Here is a 24132-nt window from a genome sequence, read left to right as displayed (position 1 = left end):
TCAAGAAAATGAATTTTTCCTCCATCACCAACAGTGACTGCCAAGATAACATGAAGTTTCCTTTATGGCCTATGTTTTCACGAACAATGATTTTAAAATAAAGAGCACTTACATTGTCCAAAGAAGAGGCTACACTGCAATGCTTTTAGAAATATCTGTTTGTGCAAGTACTTATTTAACAGTGTTACACTTCTTATTTAGAGTATAATGAAGAGAATGTACATTTTCCCAGTTAGTCAATCCATTGTCCTCTAATCTCTACCATATTTCAATATTTAATAAACTTTGAAATGGCCACACTCTAAAAAAGTCTCTTCTTTATTAACTGAGCAGAGTGGTGTAATGATTAAAACATTGGACTTGCATAACGGGGAAGTTGGGTTGGAATCCCTCTCATTCCATCCAGATTTAAGTTTCCCAAACTGAATTAAGGTGAATGCAGTTGTAGTTCCTCTGAGGGAAAATGCACACACATGGTTGATTTTCTTCCCTATCCATCTATAATTTGAGCTTGTACTCTCTCTAACGAACCATTAAAGTCACTGAATTATAATCTTCCTCTACTCTAAATGTACAGCAAATATTCCTTGAATGCAGAAGGCAGTTAATGAAACTATACTTATTTCCAAGCTGGTTTAACACTGATTTTACAGAAACTAATAATGAAAGCAATGTAATAGAAATGAGTATTTTTTCTCAGTGTGTTGTTTATGAGTAGAGATGTTTCCTACATTGTACACTCCTCTGAGGAAATACAACTATGAGTAATTTTGGTTGACTTGTCCTTACTTAGTTAAGTTCAGGATTTTTTCTTTTAAAGTTTATCAGTTTTCATGCAAAACATTGGAATATGTTCTGTATTTATATTTATTTCCAACAATAATAATTTAATATACTTCCATAAATAACGAATGAAATGGCTTCAGATTGAAGTTCAGATTTGTATGAAAAATTATAACATTGTTGACATGAAATGAATCTCTCATATAATAAATTGTAGAACTGTACTGACAACATGTTTTCACTCATAATAATTCTATAACATTCTACTTTCTTGTTTGATTGTAACTGTGAAACTGGTGGTTTTAAGAATTAGTATCTACATAGGATAGTGTGCTTCAGAAAATACATATTTTTCTTTAACTATTTACAGATCCTGCCCAGATCTCAGAGTTGCTAAGCAAGACGATAGCAGATGCACATGCGAGAACATGTTTATACACTATAGAACATATCCATGAAATGTTCCGAAAGCCACAGGATATGTCAAAAATAATGTATTACAAAAACATGGTAAGTATTATGATATTTTTATTCTTAATCCGTCTATAATAATGACTATGATGAAAATTTTATGTTGACAATTCAAAGTGGGTGTAGTCTGATTTTTATGTATAATTTTTTACGGTTCCAGAATGAGATTTTCACTCTGCAGCAGAGTTGCACTGATATGAAACTTCCTGGCAGATTAAAACTGTGTGCCAGGCTGAGACTTGAACTTGGGACCTTTGCCTTTGCCTTTGTTCACAGGAGAGCTTCTCTGAAGTTTGGAAAGTAGGAGATAAGGCATTGGCGGAAGTAAAGCTGCGAGGATGGGGCGTGAGTCGTGCTTGAGTAGCTCAGATGGTAGAGCACTTGCCCATGAAAGGCAGAGGTCCTGAGTTTGAGTCTGTCTGGCACACAGTTTTAATCTGCCAGAAAGTTTTGTAATTTAGGTTTATTTGTTTATTAGTTATAAAGTAAGTGAACAGTGCAACACAGCATAAACATCAAGAAATGCAGCAATAATATTAATCAATTTCAGTAACAGTTGTATTAACAGCTAAGATTATCTTTGTCACATATATTTATCTTGTGGAAAGTTGGTTGGTTGATTCGGAGGGGGGAACCAAACCATCGGATTAGGGAAGGATGGGCAAGCAAGTTGGCCGTGCACTTTCAAAGGAACCATCCCGGCATTTCCCTGAAGTGATTTAGGGAAATCATGGAAAACCTAAATCAGTATGAACAGATGTGGGATTGAACCATCATTCTCTTGAATGTGAGTCCAGTCTGCTAACCTCTTGTGGAAAGTACTTTTTGTGTAATTACCGCTTTACTGAATTTACGAAAGCATTCAGTGACACATTGCATGTTTGCAGTGGTGCTATGTTGAATAGTTTTGTTCTTATGCAACAGATATTTATTACCTGCCTTAGGTGCTTGTCACACTTATGTATGGACTGTCAGTCAACTCCTGCTGTTTTACGTTGGCATGAACCAAACAAACTGAGTATAAACAGAGATTTAAATATCAAATTGTTAGTATAATCTTAAAATATCATGTACAGGGTTCATGTTCTTCACTCCTAAGAAATGCCCTTAACTACCCTGGTATTTGTAAAAGTCATAACTTTACATGATGAATGGAGGTCCTCAACTAACTTTTTACATATTTAGTTAGTATGATTACTCCCTGTTAATTCTGGGTCATGATAAATAAGAACATATTTAGCTAAAGTACTGTAATTATCATTATTTCATAGAACAAAAGATATATTTTCAGTTTTAGAATGATTAGTTTATAATTCCCTAGGTTTGAACCATGTACTGGAAATGATGAGATATTTATCACTTTACTCAATTAGTGCCTCTGATCCCCCCCATGCAATGTGGATTTTTATGGCTTAGTACTATGCAAGTCATTAATGCGAACATAAAATATGAACGAGGAAGTTCCCAACACAGAACTTTATGAAACACCATGAGCTACAAAGAGAATGTTAATGTGAAAATATACCATTTGCTTTGGTACCAAGAGACAGTTTTCTCTTAAAAGCACAACTGCAGTGTTTTCTTAATGAAATTCTTTGGCTGAGATATACAGAAGCACAAAACTGGATTCACACTCACCAGATTTAATTGTCTCTGGACTTTCATCTGTTGCAAAAATTAAAATGATGTATACAGGAATACACAGACTCCCAGACACAAAATGCTATATAACACAGGCTTTCACTGTGATTACAGATAAAATTAAGTTCATAGCCTGTTTCAATGATCAAGATCAACATTTAAACACATGCTATTACAGTCATAATAATAAACATAAAAATATATTTGAGGTGGTTAGTATTAGCTGTAAAATCATTCTTGCTAGGACCTATGTAAATATTTATCTGTTTTTCTTTAAACTGTGGTGTATAGTTTCTTCTACACAGTGAGACTTCTGGCTGCATGAAAACTGTGCAGGAGTGAACCTTAAATACCTGAATGAAACAGTGACCTGGTAATGTGCATTGTGTATCATGGAAACTGAACATTGGTAGAAATATTAGACTTAGAATTGCGAAGTGAAATAATTGAAGATCTTGAAAAATAGTTGCATGATCTAAATGATCAGCACCTGTATACTATTCGTGTGCCTGAGAATCCATTGATGTCATCAGATCTCAATGAAATGAATTCTCACAATGATAAGTCTGATTTTGTTTTTGCTAAAACCTCAGTTAAATTTCAGAAGCATGACATTATTTTACTTTTAAATAGATTTGAAGTTCTAGGCTTAGTTGAAAACCATAGAACTATGTAAGTACTGTTCTGGAAAATGTATGTGTTGGTGATAATTATATAAGTGTACAATCTAAAAACAGTAAAAATCTTGAGCAGAGGAAGAAAGTAATTGTAATGGGAGAGGGTTATGGTCATGGATTTACTTTTCTTCTTCACAAACAATTCACTGTAAATGCAAGTGTCTTCATAAAGCCTCACACATCTCTCTCTGAAATATGTGAACAAGCATGATCCACAGATGTAATAAGTTTATTTTCAGAAGGCTATGTAGTACTGTGCAGTGGTTCAAATGATGTAAGCAAAAAGAAGATAATGAAAGAAAAATGGGAATTAAGTAAAATGTTTAGGACAGTTGACACATACTGTACTTTGTACTGAATATTCCAAACTGATAAGATTTACCATCATACACATAATAATGTAATTGTTAATATAGTGATATGTGGCCTTCTAGAAATTTTAGATTCATAGGTTGTTTAAATACGTTTTTAACTTGATTTAGGAACTGGAAATTTGAGAAAAATGTGTATTTTCCTTTAAATAAAATAAACACTAATCCCAAGCTTCAATATACTGATTCTTCTCTGCATAGGGAAATGCAGTTGTTGATTTTGATCTCTCTCTTTGATGAGTCCCTCAAGACCGTTATTCATACAAAACTGACTATGATGCAATCTGTGTTTTCCATGTTATGAACTAAATTCTTGAAAACCTTTGCAAGTAAGAGTGCATGAGAGCATATAAACACATTAACTTCTAAAGCCTTGTGGATTTATTGGTTATTTTTCTTTGAATCCTGTTAGACATAACATAGACGCTGTAATCTGAAAGATACAGAACTTAAATTGACGATGCTACTGCTCCTCTACATTCCATGAAACTTGGCATCAGGGTTGCGAGCACATCTTCAGTTATGCATGTTTTAAGCAGCTTTTGCCCATGTGTGGCTCACATGACATAATTGCCTTATAGTTCAAATACATACAGGTTTGATAAACAACATGCACAGTTTGCGATGTGCTCAGCTAGCCCTTGCTGCTTGACTAGAAGTTCATGCCAGTGCCACCAGGTGGTACCACACTGCAGCAGACTTTTATCCGTGTTCACTTGGCATAAATCCTGCTAGATGATAGCACACTCCTCAGATGCATTAATTCACTCAGTATATAGTAAAATTAGATCATACATAAGTATATGTTAAAGTTGTACTGACAGTAAACCTATTTTGTGGGTTTCTGAATGAGTTATAGTATATTCGGTTATGAATTTTATTGTACAGTAATCCGTTTGAGACACTGTGAATCATAAGGGCCTAAATCACATCACCATTGATTGTGGGATTGTACCATTTATTTGTGCTTCTGATATCTGTTGATCTTATGGTGAGTAAGGTTTATCTGTGCTGTGCTGTGGGTCCACACTGTATGTATGAAAATTCACAAAAAGTTGTATCACTGGCTTCTCTGATACTCACTTAAATTTGGGATCAACAGTGGTGTGCTTTAGGCCCTTATTGATCTCAGTGTCTCATTTGCATTCTAGTCAAGTGACATGTTTGTAGACATTACTACTTGAGTTTAATCATTTTCATAAATGGCACTTCATTTTTGCAGTTTGTTGTTTACTGTGCAGGAATTAGCATTTGTGTGCAATGTAAACATGAACTATGGTGAATCTATTTTAAATCCTAACAGAAAAGTGAAGCTGTGAGGATGGGTTGTGAGTCATGCTTGGGTAGATCAGTTGGTTGAGCTCTTTCCCACAAAAGGCAAAGGTCCCAAGTTTGTGTCTCGGTCCGGCACACAGCTTTAATCCACCAGAAAGTTTGACATCAGCACACACTCCACTGCAAAGTGAAAATTTCATTCTGGGGACAGAAAAGTAAATTACCAGGAAAAGTTGGCCACAAAGGAACTAGGGCCTCTGAGAATAGATCCTTTGACTGAGAGAGTTACAAAATCAAATAAGCATAACTACAAGAGAATATTTAACAAGGAAGTGTACAGTTAGCACAATTTGTGTGGATGCAGCATAAGAATATCTGACTTTCAGCCTGGAAGTAAATTCATGAACTAATGCATCTGTTAGGGATCTTACACGTTTGTCCGAAAAAAATGGAAAAGCATGAAAACTCCCAATTACACAAAAATACAAAATGAAGAGTTGTGAAAGCTTACACTTTTTGTTTGTTGCCCTGAACTGTACTTAATTATGTACAAAACAACAAAATTCCACAAAAACAATTCTTTATTTTGTCAGATAAGCTATGCATCTTATTATTGTTATTATTGTTATTACTGTTATTATTATTTGCAGTGCCTGTGGTTGCATAAACTTGTTCATAAGCACAACTTTAATACATCAGATGCTATTAATTTCACACTGTCAAATTTATCCGCATCTAAAAATTTGTGAACACCCAGAATATATACTCATGAGTCACCACTTACTGTACTTACATTGGCATGTAGGATCTGTCGTGGTGTGCAGTGTGACTTAACAGAAGATTTTTCCCCTGTTACTACTCCATTTGTTTCATCTGCTGTCTGTTACAGCCCTGGAGAAATGTTTCTTTCCTTTTGGAAGCTATAGTCTATTTTGATAGTCATAGTGAATACATTTGGCCAACAATAAAAAACAAAATAATCTAAACTTCTGTTCTAAAGAAATTGAAGTAAAATTTGAGTAAGTGACAGATGGAAGATTGAAATCTAATGCCTAAAATATTGGTCGAACATTTATTGGGAAATTTTTCATTCTTTTTTGTTAGTGCCTTCAGTATGTGTTACCTATTACTGTTTACATTTTTTTGTTTTCAATTACTTTACACAGGCACATGAGGAACTGTGGCTAGAGTGTGCTCAGAAATTAACAACAGTTATTCAGCAAATCATTGAATTTGCAAAAATGGTGCCTGGTTTTATGAAACTCTCACAGGATGATCAAATTGTGCTTCTTAAAGCAGGTAAGAATACTTAGTCAATAGCATTTCTACTACTCTCAATGCAATTTTCTTAATTTTTGTACAGGCTGTTGGTATTTTCAGTTGTGGTTTATTAGTCTCATAACATACATAATCAATTTCATTTATTCATGTACTAGAGACATCTCAAATATTTGTAGTAAAATTTCGCCACAAACAGAGAAACAGAGAACTAATGCTAACAACAATATAATAATAATAAAAATAATAATAATAAAGTTACGTTAGAGAAAATATCTAATAGTTAGCTCAAGTATCAGTTTTCCTTACCAAATAGTAATGTTCCACCCACAAAATCTCCCACCACCTTGTTTTTAGATGATCTGGCTTTATCATAATTATATTTTTGACTATTAACTTATTGCATATTTTCATCCCCCAGAGACTGTGCATATAATTCAGTTGTCTAAGAATCATAAAATTCCCTTTCTTTCTCATTTTATAAGTGCAGCTAAATTGATTCTCCTCAAATAAGTTATGTGCTCTGTAGGATGTAATAATGTGTAGGTATGGAACTATCAGGTTTCTTCTTTCCAAAATAATGGATGACAAGATTCTTTTTGCTGTGCAATACATATGTATCTGACAGTTTTCTTCTGCAGTTTCAGTATCTGAGACACAGTGCTTAAACTTCTCCAGAAAACTAGACCATACCTAATAACGGATTCAAAATAACTATGATATGCTATTTTTTTTTTGTACACATGCCAGTAAAATTTCCTAGTATTTGCATTTAAAATGCAAAGCTGTTTAATTCATGTGATAGGACGTCAACATGTGTATTTGAGCTTAAGATCTTGTCCACTTTTATTCTGAGGATTTTGAGTATATCAACATCTTCCATAACTTGATTGTTCTACTGCATTTCAAGTTCCACACATCTTAAATTTTTTGTTTTGAGATGTAACATACAGGTTTTTGCAATGTTCAGTTCCAACCCATTTAACTAGTACCAGTTTTCTAGGGTATAGGGTGTGCTCACAATAGAGCTCAGAGTTTTTCAGCATCATCAGCCTAAATAAAAACTGAAGTATCATCTGTAAATAGAAATGATGGGAAATTTATTTTTATGAGTAAGTCATTTTCATAGAGTAAGAAAAGAATGGGCTCTGGAATGGAGCCTTGAGGCACACCTTATGATGCGGTAATTGAAACACCCATTTAGAGTAAGAATTCACAGCATTTGAATTGACAGTCACCCTTTTCTTGTGTACTGCAAAACATTATGCATAATCCCATATTTGTTTTATTTATAGATAAGTAAGGTATGGTTTACCGAATCAAAGGCTTTTGTAAGATTCCGGAAGATATCTGCAAACTTTCCTCCTCTAATCTAATCCTCTGTTTATGTTTTCAGTAAAGTTGTTCACCACATCCAGACTGTATACTTAAACACATCAGGAAAGCATCCCTGTTGGTTGATTATTTGATTTAGTGGAGGTGCTATTATATGATGTACTGTTTTAATCACATTATTGTGTACCCTGTCCCATCCAACAATTTTTTTATGCTAGTATAATATTTACCCCATCCTTTATAAAAACTTTTTTTTTAATCTGTAAGATACTGAGCTTCTTGGTGAAGTTGAGGAAGGATACAATTTACTCTGGTATTATGCTACATTTATGAAGAATTCATTTAAACACTGATATTTGAGCTGACTTTATAATAAGGCTATCATCATGTCTAATCCTAGGTATTTTATGACTACTAACTGTAATACCTATCTCTGATTTGACAACAGACCACACTGCCATTGTCTTACTTTTATGTTTCAAAATAAAATTATTGTTAGCCCTTTGTGTGGCTGCCTTCACAACTTGATAGCCTCTAACATACTGAATGAAATACCTATTTCTGTTATATTTTAGTTCATTGTGAAGTTGCTTTTTCTTGTTTCTAGAAATTATTATACTTTGAATTAAAAAATTTAAGTCCAGTAGTCATTTTGTTATATACTTGTATGGTTTTAATTAGAAAGATTTTCTTGAACATTTCAAGAAAGTTACTTTAAGAAATTTTTAGGTTACTAGATCTTCAAATACAGTGATCTGAAGACCATTTAACTTCTTGTTACTTATTCCTAAATATAATTAAATTTTGAAGTTCCTTTTCATATGGCTTTCAAGAGAGGGCAGTCTGTTGCATTTTCAGTTATTTGTTTGACATAGTTACATCATTTTCCACAACTGGGCAGTTCTTTACAACGTTCTTCATATTAACATTTCTTGTTAACTTAATAATTAAAACTACTTTCCTGTTTAACTACTTCCTACTTTCTAAGAGAAATGATACTAAAGATTAAATGTTACTTACTTCATTTATTTTATTCATAAATTAATTGTGTGTTTCAGTTGTTTGATTTGATTGACTAATGTAAATAATGCTTCAGATACATTATTTTTGTTTGTGTGATTGGTCTTTCTGCATCTTCAATTAGCATGTTGACACAGTTGTTAAGATTTTAATTCATGCTCTAGAAAATTAGTATTCAGCTACTATGCAGCCATGCTCATATGTTTCCCCTGATTTCTCTAAATCACAACATGTAAACTCCACAATGACATCTTTGGGAAAGTTTCCTTCCCTTAACCTCTGCAACTGTACAAGAAGTCCTTCACCAGTGACTTCAGTGTCAACAAGATATTAAACTCTGACTTCATTTGTTTTAGACTTTAAATAAGTTAGAAAGGTTAATATGTTTAACATTCTTCTATTTACATTGTTTGTTTGTCTCTATGTGTAGTCACAGTTAAGTGTACTATTTAATCACAAGACTTAAAATTTCACATATTATTTTGTGCAAGTATCTTACCATCTCTTTAATATAGGTTCATCATCATATATAACACAGTTAAATTTCAGACAGTTTTGAGATAAAGCCAATATATATCATATATTTCATAAGAAATGTGAAGGACTCTCACTGCTATTTGTTGTGAGCTCTTCGCAAAAAAATAAGACCTTGGCCTTTTCAGTATACTACTGATCTGCTATAGCCTTCACTAAATCAATGTCACAGGCCTCATCTATTTTACACTGATTGTCCATTACAGTTACAGCAAAGATGGTTGTGTGAGTTGTTTTAAAACTGCATTTCTTACTAATAAAGCAAAAGTACTAGCACAGTCATTCATTGTCTTATACAATTATTTGTTACACACACTTAAATTTTTTTCAAAAATGTTGATGTTAATTTACAGTTAAAAATACCAATAGTTAATTTGTTGCAGCACACTATTTATAATAATAATAAGAAGAATATTTGAAATTTTTTTATTTATGTAGTAGTTTAACAGAAAAATACAGATTTTGAAGAAAATATAAGTAATAAAGTACTGTGTGTGCCTTTTGTTCTGATAGTTGTATTAAGGTAAGAAGCTTGTGAGTTTCATAAATCACTAGTTTCATTATTTGACAAATATGCATACACGGAATATTTGTTACTTCATAAGCAAATTCTATGCTTTTCTTTGTAAGCATTATAATATTCTTGCCTCACAGGTAGTTTTGAGCTTGCTGTGTTACGGATGAGTCGATATTATGATCTAAGTCAAAATAGTGTACTCTATTCTGACACAATGCTGCCACAAGATGCCTTCTATACTAATGAGACTGCTGAAATGAAGCTGGTGACATGTGTGTTTGAATTTGCAAAAAGTGTAGCTGAACTGAAGTTAACAGAAACAGAACTGGCATTATATTCAGCATGCATTCTGCTTTCAACAGGTGTGTACTTTATAAACATGTTATTTCAAAACAAAATCTTCTTTTAATTTCATATATTTTGTACTAATGTGTCATACACATGTTTTTGATGACCTTACTTAATTGTGATGTACCATGGGCTTACGTGTTGCAGTTTGCATAACTGGCTTTCATAGATTATTTAAAAAAGAAAAAAACTGATTTCTTATGAGTATTTTCATTCACTGCTGAATTACAGAATAATTTTGGGTCAAAATTTAACTTCGTGTGACATTGCTGTCTGTTTCACATATGACACAGGCACTGTGCCCAGTGTTGTGCAGGAGTTAATACCAGGGAGGCAGGCTCTTATCACCACTTATTCTCCTTTCCATTCTTTGGGCTGTGGCAGGTGGCAGTTCAGTTTTATGTGAACTGATGAGTTAGGAGCAGCCTTGGAAAGGAGTCCAAGAAAATCTTAGCAACATCTGACACTTCACATTGGTGTGTCAGTAGCATCTGTTCATAGATCTCTGCACAAACTCAGTCACACTTTACAAAGTAACACTAGTGCAGTAACTGACAAACTCAGATAATGTTTCTCTATTTAAGGGTAGTATATGATGGTTCCTGTCACCAAAAATATCTTGTAATATTTTCATATATTCATTGGCAGTGTGTGCATTGGCATTGTCCTCTACAAAATAGCTTTTAGTTGTTAAATCCCAAGAAAGATGTTGCAATATGTTCTTCCATATCTATCATAAGTTAAAGTTTGCTGGAAAGAGATGTCATTAATTTGTGTTGCACTAATTGCACATAGTGCTCCTGTTCTCACACAATACAGAGGCTCTTGGTTTAACTGGCGAGGATTATTCAGAATACCAACCTCATTACTGTTCTGTGAGTTAACATTCCTGAAGAATGCAGAAAAAATTAGAAAAAAGAGCATTTGAGAATCTACTTCTCCATAGTGCACAAACTGCCATAGCCAGTTGCATTACTGATATCAAGTGACAATGTCAGAATCGGTCTGTCGGTGTACTACCTTAACTTTGGATGGTTTGAGTTAGTTCGTGCACAACTCTGGGAGCAGATGCTACTTGGAACCAGGCAGAAGTGCTGAAGGCACCAACAGTTATCTCAGATTTCTTTCCAAGGCCAGTCCTAACTTGACAGAATTTGGTTGAATCTTATATGCTACCCATCAAAGAGCAAGGATCAAGCAACAGTGTAAACAGTAAACACAACCTGCCACCTTGTGCACAGACTGCGAGCAGACTCAGTGCTACTTGGACATCAGTCATAAGTGCTGAAGGGACCAACAGTTTTCTCAGATTTCTTTCCAAGGCCACTCTTAACTTGACAGAATGTGGTTAAAACTGATACACTACCCACCAAAGATCGAGGAGCTGACCACAGTGTAAACAGTAAACACAACCTGCCACCTTTGTAGTGGTTCCCACTAACACTGTTGATAAAATATTGATTTTTGTCAATATCAAGTGCTAATATTTTTACTTTATATTATATTTTTGCACAATTTTTGGTAAATATTTGACGTTGTTCTTTCAAAGTTGTAGAACAACATAATTTTCCTTTCAGTGAGTGAAGGAGTCTTACTAATTTTCAAGCTTTCATCACACCCAGTCTTTCTCTTTTGACTGTGTGAAGCAAGTATATATGGCACAAAAGATTGCACTGGGGGGGGGGGGGGGGGTGATGTGAATGGAATAACAAGATTTCCAAGCATCAGCATTCTTCAAAAACAGTTGCTGAAAAAGATGAAAAAAATCTAAATGACAAGACTGGTCTTCTCTGTGGGTGAAAACATGTGAGGGCAAAAGGTGATGTAATTGGTGCTCAGCGCTACCAACAGAAAATGCAACGTTTAGCGTCAGTATGCAATTTTGACACTGCAACTGCCAAGTCATTGCTGTTGACACAAAGAAAAAGACAGGAAAGTAGACTTGAAGTATTCCTGCCAAATCTGATATGTGACTAAGTCTAGCAACAGACCCATCAGACACCTTTTATTGTGCCACTTACATGGAGTTACCATTGTTAGCAAAGTGGTTACGCCGAGCATGAGTGTACATTGTTTTCTTTCAATTCTTGCTCTGAGAGGAGTAGGCATGCTGGTAGCTTGTCGATGTGCAGAATATCTAATAATAAATCTGTGTGTAAATATACAGCTCTAAAACCTGCTGTATATTTACAACGTGCAGCCAATGTTTTTATAGGCAGATATGTTGATATATTTCCATTGACATATCCATACTTTTTTATATATTAAGAGTCAATAATGATATTTTATAAAGTATAGATGTATCGGATTCCTGATATTTTTAAAAATATCAAGTCCTAGTTCCCACACAATACTTGACATAGTGCTTATGGTGTATGCGAAACATCCTCTAATTTCAGAACACAGAAGTATATTAAAAGAACTGTATCTTGTATTAGTTGTGGAACATCCTACAAGGACCTTATTTAAGAAAACTTAATATTTTAACAGTTGTTTCATAATGCATACATTCGCTAATGTCCACTGTTATTAACAATATCTGTAGTTTCTAAAAAGTAGTGAGAAGTATAAATATAATCTATATGTATTATAATGTTATAAATATTCTTGCATATATATATATATATATATATATATATATATATATATATATATATATATATATGTGTGTGTGTGTGTGTGTGTGTGTGTGTGTGTGTGTGTGTGTGTGTGTACACTCCTGGAAATTGAAATAAGAACACCGTGAATTCATTGTCCCAGGAAGGGGAAACTTTATTGACACATTCCTGGGGTCAGATACATCACATGATCACACTGACAGAACCACAGGCACATAGACACAGGCAACAGAGCATGCACAATGTCGGCACTAGTACAGTGTATATCCACCTTTTGCAGCAATGCAGGCTGCTATTCTCCCATGGAGACGATCGTAGAGATGCTGGATATAGTCCTGTGGAACGGCTTGCCATGCCATTTCCACCTGGCGCCTCAGTTGGACCAGCGTTCGTGCTGGACGTGCAGACCGCGTGAGACGACGCTTCATCCAGTCCCAAACATGCTCAATGGGGGACAGATCCGGAGATCTTGCTGGCCAGGGTAGTTGACTTACACCTTCTAGAGCATGTTGGGTGGCACGGGATACATGCGGACGTGCATTATCCTGTTGGAACAGCAAGTTCCCTTGCCGGTCTAGGAATGGTAGAACGATGGGTTCAATGACGGTTTGGATGTACCGTGCACTATTCAGTGTCCCCTCGACGATCACCAGTGGTGTACGGCCAGTGTAGGAGATCGCTCCCCACACCATGATGCCGGGTGTTGGCCCTGTGTGCCTCGGTCGTATGCAGTCCTGATTGTGGCGCTCACCTGCACGGCGCCAAACACGCATACGACCATCATTGGCGCCAAGGCAGAAGCGACTCTCATCGCTGAAGACGACACGTCTCCATTCGTCCCTCCATTCACGCCTGTCGCGACACCACTGGAGGTGGGCTGCACGATGTTGGGGGCGTGAGCGGAAGACGGCCTAACGGTGTGCGGGACCGTAGCCCAGCTTCATGGAGACGGTTGCGAATGGTCCTCGCCGATACCCCAGGAGCAACAGTGTCCCTAATTTGCTGGGAAGTGGCGGTGCGGTCCCCTACGGCACTGTGTAGGATCCTACATCTACATCTACATCTACATCTACACTCCGCGAGCCACCTTACGGTGTGTGACGGAGGGTACTTATTGTACCACTATCTGATCCCCCCTTCCCTGTTCCATTCACGAATTGTGCGTGGGAAGAACGACTGCTTGTAAGTCTCCGTATTTGCTCTAATTTCTCGGATCTTTTCGTTGTGATCATTACGCGAGATATATGTGGGCGGTAGTAATATGTTGCCCATCTCTTCCCGGAATGTGCTCTCTCGTAATTTCGATAATAAACCTCTCCGTATTGCGTAACGCCTTTCTTGAAGTGTCCGCCACTGGAGCTTGTTCAGCATCTCCGTAATGCTCTCGCGCTGACTAAATGTCCCCATGATGAATCGCGCTGCTTTTCGCTGGATCATGTCTATCTCTTCTATTAATCCAACCTGGTAAGGGTCCCATACTGATGAGCAATACTCAAGAATCGGACGAACAAGCGTTTTGTAAGCTACTTCTTTCGTCGATGAGTCACATTTTCTTAGAATTCTTCCTATGAATCTCAACCTGGCGCCTGCTTTTCCCACTATTTGTTTTATGTGGTCATTCCACTTCACATCGCTCCGGATAGTAACTCCTAAGTATTTTACGGTCGTTACCGCTTCCAATGATTTACCACCTATGGCATAATCGTACTGGAATGGATTTCTGCCCCTATGTATGCGCATTATATTACATTTATCTACGTTTAGGGAAAGCTGCCAGCTGTCGCACCATGCATTAATCCTCTGCAGGTCCTCCTGGAGTACGTACGAGTCTTCTGATGTTGCTACTTTCTTGTAGACAACCGTGTCATCTGCAAATAGCCTCACGGAGCTACCGATGTTGTCAACTAAGTCATTTATGTATATTGTAAACAATAAAGGTCCTATCACTCTTCCCTGCGGTACTCCCGAAATTACCTCTACATCTGCAGATTTTGAACCGTTAAGAATGACATGTTGTGTTCTTTCTTCTAGGAAATCCTGAATCCAATCACAAACCTGGTCCGATATTCCATAAGCTCGTATTTTTTTCACTAAACGTAAGTGCGGAACCGTATCAAATGCCTTCCTGAAGTCCAGGAATATGGCATCAATCTGCTCGCCAGTGTCTACGGCACTGTGAATTTCTTGGGCAAATAGGGCGAGCTGAGTTTCACATGATCTCTGTTTGCGGAATCCATGTTGGTTATGATGAAGGAGATTTGTATTATCTAAGAACGTCATAATACGAGAACACAAGACATGTTCCATTATTCTACAACAGATTGACGTAAGCGAAATAGGCCTATAATTATTCGCATCTTATTTATGACCCTTCTTGAAAATGGGAACGACCTGCGCTTTCTTCCAGTCGCTAGGTACTTTACGTTCTTCCAGCGATCTACGATAAATTGCTGATAGAAAGGGGGCAAGTTCTTTAGCATAATCACTGTAGAATCTTAAGGGTATCTCGTCTGGTCCGGATGCTTTTCCGCTACTAAGTGATAGCAGTTGTTTTTCAATTCCGATATCGTTTATTTCGATATTTTCCATTTTGGCGTCCGTGCGACGGCTGAAGTCAGGGACCGTGTTAAGATTTTCCGCAGTGAAACAGTTTCGGAACACTGAATTCAGTATTTCTGCCTTTCTTCGGTCGTCCTCTGTTTCGGTGCCATCGTGGTCAACGAGTGACTGAATAGGGGATTTAGATCCGCTTACCGATTTTACATATGACCAAAACTTTTTAGGGTTCTTGTTTAGATTGTTTGCCAATGTTTTATGTTCGAATTCGTTGAATGCTTCTCTCATTGCTCTCTTTACGCTCTTTTTCGCTTCGTTCAGCTTTTCCTTATCAGCTGTGATTCGACTACTCTTAAACCTATGATGAAGCTTTCTTTGTTTCCGTAGTACCTTTCGTACATGATTGTTATACCACGGTGGATCTTTCCCCTCGCTTTGGACCTTAGTCGGTACGAACTTATCTAAGGCGTACTGGATGATGTTTCTGAATTTTTTCCATTTTTGTTCCACATCCTCTTCCTCAGAAATGAACGTTTGATGGTGGTCACTCAGATATTCTGCGATTTGTGCCCTATCACTCTTGTTAAGCAAATATATTTTCCTTCCTTTCTTGGCATTTCTTATTACACTTGTGGTCATTGATGCAACCACTGACATATGATCACTGATACCCTCTTCTACATTCACGGAGTCGAAAAGTTCCGGTCTATTTGTTGCTATGAGGTCTAAAACGTTAGCTTCACGAGTTGGTTCTCTAACTATCTGCTCGAAGTAATACGGTCTTGGCGTGCATCTGTGCGTCGCTGCGGTCCGGTCCCAGGTCGACGGGCACGTGCACCTTCCGCCGACCACTGGCGACAACATCGATGTACTGTGGAGACCTCACGCCCCACGTGTTGAGCAATTCGGCGGTACGTCCACCCAGCCTCCCGCATGCCCACTATACGCCCTCGCTCAAAGTCCGTCAACTGCACATACGGTTCACGTCCACGCTGTCGCGGCATGCTACCAGTGTTAGACTGCTATGGAGCTCCGTATGCCACGGCAAACTGGCTGACACTGACGGCGGCGGTGCACAAATGCTGCGCAGCTAGCGCCATTCGACGGCCAACACCGCGGTTCCTGGTGTGTCCGCTGTGCCGTGCGTGTGATCATTGCTTGTACAGCCCTCTCGCAGTGTCCGGAGCAAGTATGGTGGGTCTGACACACCGGTGTCAATGTGTTCTTTTTTCCATTTCCAGGAGTGTGTGTGTGTGTGTGTGTGTGTGTGTGTGTGTGTGTGTGTGTGTGTGTGTGTGTTTCAACTAAATTTGGTAGTCATATAACTCATTGTGTGGAAAGAAGTACTAAGAATCACCTAACTCCTACTGGGGTTTGGTGGTGATAACATTAGAGAGAGACAGAGAAGTGGGGGGGGGGGGGAGGGGAGGGAAGAGAGGGGTAGGGGAGGGGGCAGATGGGCAGATGGGCAGATGGGCAGATGGACAGATGGACAGATGGACAGATGGACAGATGGAGGGGGTTGGGGTAGAAGGACAGAGAGAGAAGGGGAGTGGGGGAGGTGGACAGAGGGAGGGTGGAGGAGGACACAGGCAGAGCGAGGGTGGAGTAGTACATGGACAGATGGAGGGTGAAGAGGATACGAATAGAGAGAAGGAGAAGAAGATGGACACAGAGAGAGAGAGAGAGGGAGGAAGATCAGATGTGTGCAGTTTGTGACGTATGTGTACACAGGTGAAGCCTAAGGTAAAGAAGAAAAAAACACTTTCTATAAAGAATTCGCAGGCTTAACATTTCTACAGAAATGAATCACAATACATGACTACATATGTTTACAACAACATGCCAAGGTACACTTACTGCTTTGTGGGTAATTTATTGGAATTAAGGACTGAATTTGTTGGGCTACTTCTTTTACTCCATTGAAGAGTATCTTCACAGAAACAATTAATATTTATGTATCTACTGGGTTATAGTATAATCAATATTTTAACTGTAATATTATGATATTTCATAATGTTAATTGATGTCATTGGATTGTTTTTTAAATAAAACCAACATTCTTCCCTTTTTGCCGCATCCCAGAGATTCCTTTCTGTGGGATCAATGGAGTATGATTAATATAATGAGGTGTAATAATCTGGCATGAGATGTTCAAATACAAATTACTACAAACCATCATCAATGCAACCCATTTTTCTTCTATGTTGTGTTGTATCCTTGAGTGAATCTTCAGTTATGAAGCTACACCTATGATGTGAACTGTTTTGTGAGAATGGAGTGTTGTACATCAGAGGTTTTATATCAGTTTAGTGCATACATTCATAGCATTTTTGTTTCGCATGTTGGCATTCTGGTAGCTATAGGTTGTTTACTGATTGTCAGTTTTTATTTATAGTTCACTGTTGTTATTTGCATTTACATATTGTCATTTTGTCATTTGGAGATAGTGAGCAGAGCTGTGGATGCCAGAAAATGGAATGCTGAGTAGACAAATCAGAATGTTTCCAACATATTATTCTGTTTGAGTCTTATAGAGTGGTGACAGCAGTGGAGTCAGCCAGGAATTTTGATTCTCCCCATTCAGGAAGACCTTAGTTTGATGAGCATCATTTATACACATTAATCCACTCTCATTCGTGTCAGTGTGTTCAAGAACTGGTAAATCCAATGAACTGTGGCTATTCCACCATCATGAGACATTTTCAGCTTCTAAGCTTTGAAGCCTGTTTTTGATCAGCTTCAGTTTGGAAATTCTTTTTTCCACTGCGGTTTCTGACCACAAGACCCAGTTACAGTCTTAGTGACCTCATTATTAAGACAAAAAATTGACATTTTATGGGTCCTGGTTTGGGTGAAGTGAGATACGGAAGAAATAGGCTTTCTGCAGAATTGAACTCATTCCAAACTGCCAACATTCCATTAACCATTTCTGTAAAAGTCTTAGTGGTTTTGTAAACTGAAGTGCCACATGACTGACTGGATGCCACTTGGGATTTGATACGAGGATCAGGGTGCTACACCATAGCCTAGGTAGCCTGCATACATGTGGCACTTCTTAGGTACACATACGCCGACAAGACTTCTGCATGCATCTTGTGACCTTACATTGGACCTATAATCTGCCACACAACATGTACAACACAGACATTCTACTTACTGTGCATAGTTCTGTATCACTGTGTTGAGTGTTTCTTCTTCATGAACCATAGCTCTTCCCTTTGTAATAAACATATAGTTCTTCCTACACTATTTTTGGATGATATGTATGCTTTCCTTTAATCCAGGGGATGTTAATCTTTTATATTATCATTTTTATTCAGAGTAGGCAAACTTTGTTCTGAATTCAGACTATGTACATGCTCAGGAGACATAGGATTAAATTAGCATAAACTACCCTGTTCCATAGCTGCCTCTCCCTCCCTGCTGTCAGCCATTCTCCCCCACCCCCCTCCCCGCACCTCCTCCTCGCTACCTCCTCATCTCTCAACACAACCCCTTAGATCGCTCAGGGTACTGGGTGCTAAACTAGGATAATGTGGTTGGATGGATGTGGATGGGATGGATGGATGGATGGAGAGAGAGAGAGAGAGAGGGAGAGAGAGAGAGAGAGAGAGAGAGAGAGAGAGAGAGAGAGAGAGAGAGAGAGAGAGAGAGAGAGAGAGAAGAATAACTTAGCACCAGGGAACAAACTTGGTTAAGAACACTTCATGAAAATATTAATTATATTGAATATTAAGGTCTAATTAAATTGAGACTAAGTCATGTCATATTAGGGTCGCTTAATTTTGATAACTCTTTTTGTACATCATTTTGGAGCTTATTGGCGACCTACAGCACTTTATTTCCCAAATACCATGTGCCATAAAACATGTTAGTACTAATCTTTTTGCAATTTTAGATCGCCCAGGCCTTAAAGGTTTGGCTGAAATCAGCCGACTGAGTCAAGCAGTGTTGAGAGCACTGCGCTTAGAGTTGGATCGGAATCATGCTGTGCCCATCAAGGGAGATGTCACTGTCTGTGATGCTATGCTCGCCAAGATAGCCACACTCAGGTTTGTGTTACACTGTTTTTATTCCCAAGTCTGAAGTGAATGTTGTGATACAGTCATTATTTCAACAGCCATTTTTACAAATTTGTGTTATCATATTTTATGTAAGTGTGAAATCTGGTGCCAAATTGCTAGTGAATATAAGAAAATAAACTACCATTTGCGTGGAAGTATTGCTGAGTAATCTTAGGAAGGGTCTTGATATTCTTATGAGGTGCTGTATGCTGTATTATTTCTTTTTTACAGCTGAACAGTGCATCAGCTTTCTTACCCTATATTTTAGGAATCTGTCAACATACTATAATCTCTGTGCATCCCATTGCAATTTTCCACATATTTTGTGAGAAATGAAAGTCTTGAGGCACCCTGAAATGGACCCTTCACTTGTCATGGTGTTAATTATTATAGTGTGAAAAACTATACAAAAATTGTTCTTAACTGTTTGTAGTTTGGATTTACTGCATTTTGCATCATAGAAAAACAAATAAGAAGTATAATTTGTATTTAGCCGAAAAGCCTTGGATGTAAAGTAATTACAGCAATTTCGTATGGAATGCCTGTGGCAGTGCTGTTGCATCATACATAATGTACCAGGCATTGCTCGATGTGCGATGATCTGGTGAGAACCAGTGACATGTACCATCCACCTAGCCACTGAAGTGGATCAATAAGAGCACAACTTGTTTGGTTGGCAGTTTTCTTGCAGAACGCTTGAAGATGCACATGTCTTTTAAGAGGACTGCTGCTGTTCAGAGACACAGGGGAAATATCTGTGATTATAATGATAGGTGGCCTGCACAAGATACAGCAAAACAAGTCAGTGGGTAGTCCATACAGAACACATTAAGTTGGTTGAAACATACATTTGTAATAATTAGTCTGTGTGGATGTCTGCAGTCAGTATTTTCAGCTAGAAACCTGTACCAATGTGGATATCCATGTGTATATCTATAAATATACACAGTACTAATAATTATTTTGTAGTTAAAGGTAAATACTAAAATTTTGGTCTGCTTACATTACATGTGATTAGTGAAGTCTTCTACATGAAGTGACATTGCAAACTGAACGTAAAGGTTGCCAAAGTCTAAAGGTATTCGTGGAATTTTTCCAAAGAAATCTGTTTTCTTTCTTATCTCCTGGTTACAAGTGTTTTACATGCACTAATTTGTGCTAATTGTGAAGCATGTGATGGATAACATCCCTGGCCAGTGGCTACCTGCATTGTAGATAATGTGAAGTCTGCCACTCTCCATTAATTCTTTGTAGCACTTGGGTGATTAAAGTTTGTGAAGTATCTGCACTGGCAAAATAGAAATGTAGAAAACACTAGACCAAAAATAACTTATTGGACTCACCAAAACGAAACAATAATACAATATCCAAAAGAACAACTGACTCAATCCCAACTGCAGATAGACACAAATAATAGTAGTAATAATACTAATAATAAAAAAGACCCACTGCTTCATGGGGAGTGAACACAAACAGTTCTACAATGTCAAGAGGTTCGTCGACTATACCAAGAGATTGGCCAGGTGGAAGAGGCATCTGGCCGTGGCGGCAGCTCCGTATTCTTCTGAGCGATGCATTGAACTACCTTTTGCCGGCAGTGTGCCACCTTATAAAGCCCATTGGCAAATGTATATGCCAGAACTATTTGTGATCACATGCCTGGCATAGCAAAGTTGTTTCTAGGCTAGCTGCAAACTCTGGTGAAGCTGTTCTGCAGGCTCTGTGAACAGATAGGCGCTACGATGTCCGAAGTGTGCGGCCACAGCAGTGTGCATCAGAGTTAAGACTACTGAGAGTACATTAATAAAATAATAATGTGGATTTTATTCTGTTCAAGGTGAAGCAAGGTGACTGTACACTAAACAACAACAAAAAATTCTGACTGTTGATTTGTCAGTAGTTTGGGTAATGTTTTGATGCTAAGGAGAAAATTAAGGATATAGTGGATTTTTTACATACTCTTGCAGTGAACGCTAAACTAAGGTTGCTTACTCTAGGTGAGATGTCAAAATTCCTTAACTCTTTATAAATTTAATGGAAGATGCAACAAAGAAAAACTTGTCAACCTCTTCAGTAAAGACATTTTACCTTTGAATTTGCAAATGGAGGTGGTTTTGTTGAAACAGCACCCTCTGTTATTGATGTGGAAGCCAAATACGAGGCAGTGACTGCTAAGGACATGCAAACTTATCCAGTTATAAATTCAAGGAATTTACAGAAAACCACCAATCTTCTACATGAAACTGTTTTGAGAGAGGTAAAACAAATTTTCGGATGTGTAGAAGGGGCACTAACAACTATATGAGAGTGGCTGCACATTAAATAACTAACAGTGAAAAGAGAAAACTTGGTGACTGAGTGTAGTACACCAGTGATTAAAAAAAAGAAAAAAAAAATAGAGGACGAGAGAGAAACAGAGAGAATATTGATGTGGAGCTGCTGAAGATATTCTCAGTGTTTGGTTTATTTGGAACCATTGAAAACTGTCCATTTGTTACAAATAGAAGTCCAAATGTTGTAACAGCAGCTCACCCGTGTAATGGACTTTCATGCTTAACACACATCCTCGGTACTGTGCTAGAGTAGTGAGCTGCAGGGATCAATAGGATCTCGTTAAGTTTTGGAAAGAGATAACATTCAGCATTGTTGACAAAGGTTGGTGAAAGATGAAATGGACACCTATTGCAGCTAACTAGACATAATACACCTCATTAGTCCATAGTGGTTCCAAGTTTTGGCTACTTTGTACAAGAAAAATGAAGCTGATTTAATTACCTCTATTAAAAAAAATATTGAAAGACACAATGAAGCTTCATAATTCTATTTACCAATGCCTGCTATGGTCTTGAAACTTCTAAAAACACACACCCTTAATTTGTATCTGTAGTAGACATTGAAACTAATCTCATTTCTGGAAAGGGGTGAAGGTGAGACTCCAGTTTCAATTAATTTGAAGGCTTCAGAAAAACTGCTTTTGATATATAAATGGGAATCAACAGAAACACACACTCTTGTAATATATTAAAATGCTAAATATCAGAACTTGAAATGATCCACAAATTTAGGAAATAAATAGCAAGAAAGTGTCCACAGATCAAATGAAAGGTAAATACTATATCCAAAGTTCCCATAAAGAAACAGAAATGTGATAGATATTCCAATGAATAGCATGACTCACCACAAGGCGAATCTAAAACAGATATCAGCACTCTGAGGATGAAACAGTGATGTTTATCAATGAAAAAATTCAGTTTATGGCATGGAATGACATAATAGTTTGCTTTCACAGACAAAAGCACATATCCCTATCTTTTGAAGCAGGTGAATGTTATATTACTTCTTTCCATCATGCAACACACCATCAGAGAAGAGTGTCTTTGCTGTGGAGCAAATAATCCTGGACTATTGCAAATCTTTCAAGCCACAGGCAACTGATAACATTATTTTTCTTAGTAGTATATTTTAAAACAGAGATAGCTGTACAGATTCCTCAGTCTTAGAGATAAAATTATTTCTCATTTCTAAGTTTCCCAATTGTTCCAGTTTTTTGTGATGTCTAAGCCAGCATTAGATGGATAAAGGGAAATATGTAGTGTAAAATTAGTGATGTTTTTCCTTAAAATTCCGATGTTAGACTTATTGCAATGACAGCCTTACATTATTATTGTTGTTGTTGTTGTTTGTAATAGCCACTATGGACCACATTAGTTTCAACTATTGATTTTCTTCCTTCTCCTCTACATTTTCTTCATTCTTCATATACATCCATTCTGATTTTTTGACCCCTGAATTACTGATTATTTGTTTAGAAAAGTAATTGCATAATTTGGTTGAGAGTCTATTGGGGCTCATTCTTTCAATATGACCTGAGTATTATCCACATTTTTTAAATTATATTTCCACAAAGTTCGTTATTAAAAAGTGTTCTGCATTCTTTCTACTGTTTCAGTTCACTGTTATTGCCCTTTGTGATGGAGTGTCACTATGTTGGTTTGAGTACAGTGTTCTGGAGAGAACACACAAGTTGTTGACATGTGTAAAGGCTAAAGAGAGCAAGACACTCTTCTTCTTGGAGTTTTTGCACAATCACATGTACATTCTGTTTCTATTGTACCATCATCTTGCTTACATCCAAGCTATTATTTTTCATTTTCAGTAACAGAAGTCACTTATACAATTATCGAAAGGTGCCACAAAGTTATGCGTAGGCTATTCTAGGATACTCCATCCACTGGAATCTTAGTTTCATGGTGTGACTCCAGTCTGTGTGCCACATAAAACACAAGTAATGAGTATTAAATCAGTGAATCCATTGATTTTTCTCTTAAATATATTTCCAAGAACACATTGCAGTGCTAATTACATGTGGAAGTATAGCACACTAACATGTTTAATATTATGGTGAATTAGTGTGCATGAACTACAAAACTAGCATATAACAGTATATGAGATGAGATGACACTTTGTAACACAACTTCATTTGCCTTCCAATGTTGCCTAAAGGTTTCATGTAAAATTTCCACATAATCCATACCAGCAATTGTGGCAGAAAATTTTAATTTATGATATTCATTTAAAAAATGTGATAGGATATGTTCTGTTAAAATATGATTATGGCTGGGCCCTCCACATTTTTAGTTT

General features: G+C 37.2%; 1 protein-coding gene across 1 annotated transcript in view; it reads left to right on the top strand.

Annotated features, from left to right (window-relative positions):
• The window catches only part of LOC124577803 (probable nuclear hormone receptor HR3), a 38528-nt gene extending 18868 nt beyond the window's left edge, over positions 1 to 19660 (top strand). Inside the window, exons 7-11 of the mRNA XM_047131223.1 lie at positions 1154 to 1293; positions 6385 to 6517; positions 10040 to 10264; positions 19326 to 19507; positions 19586 to 19660. Coding sequence (XP_046987179.1) covers positions 1154 to 1293; positions 6385 to 6517; positions 10040 to 10264; positions 19326 to 19507; positions 19586 to 19660 — 755 coding nt within the window. The remainder of the gene's footprint in view (positions 1 to 1153; positions 1294 to 6384; positions 6518 to 10039; positions 10265 to 19325; positions 19508 to 19585) is intronic.
• Positions 19661 to 24132: the final 4472 nt, after the last annotated feature.

Source organism: Schistocerca americana, unplaced genomic scaffold (assembly GCF_021461395.2).
Source record: "Schistocerca americana isolate TAMUIC-IGC-003095 unplaced genomic scaffold, iqSchAmer2.1 HiC_scaffold_268, whole genome shotgun sequence".
Classification (NCBI taxonomy): Eukaryota; Metazoa; Arthropoda; class Insecta; order Orthoptera; family Acrididae; genus Schistocerca; species Schistocerca americana.
The sequence above is the reverse complement of the archived record's forward strand: the minus strand, read 5'-3'. Positions and strand labels throughout refer to the sequence as shown.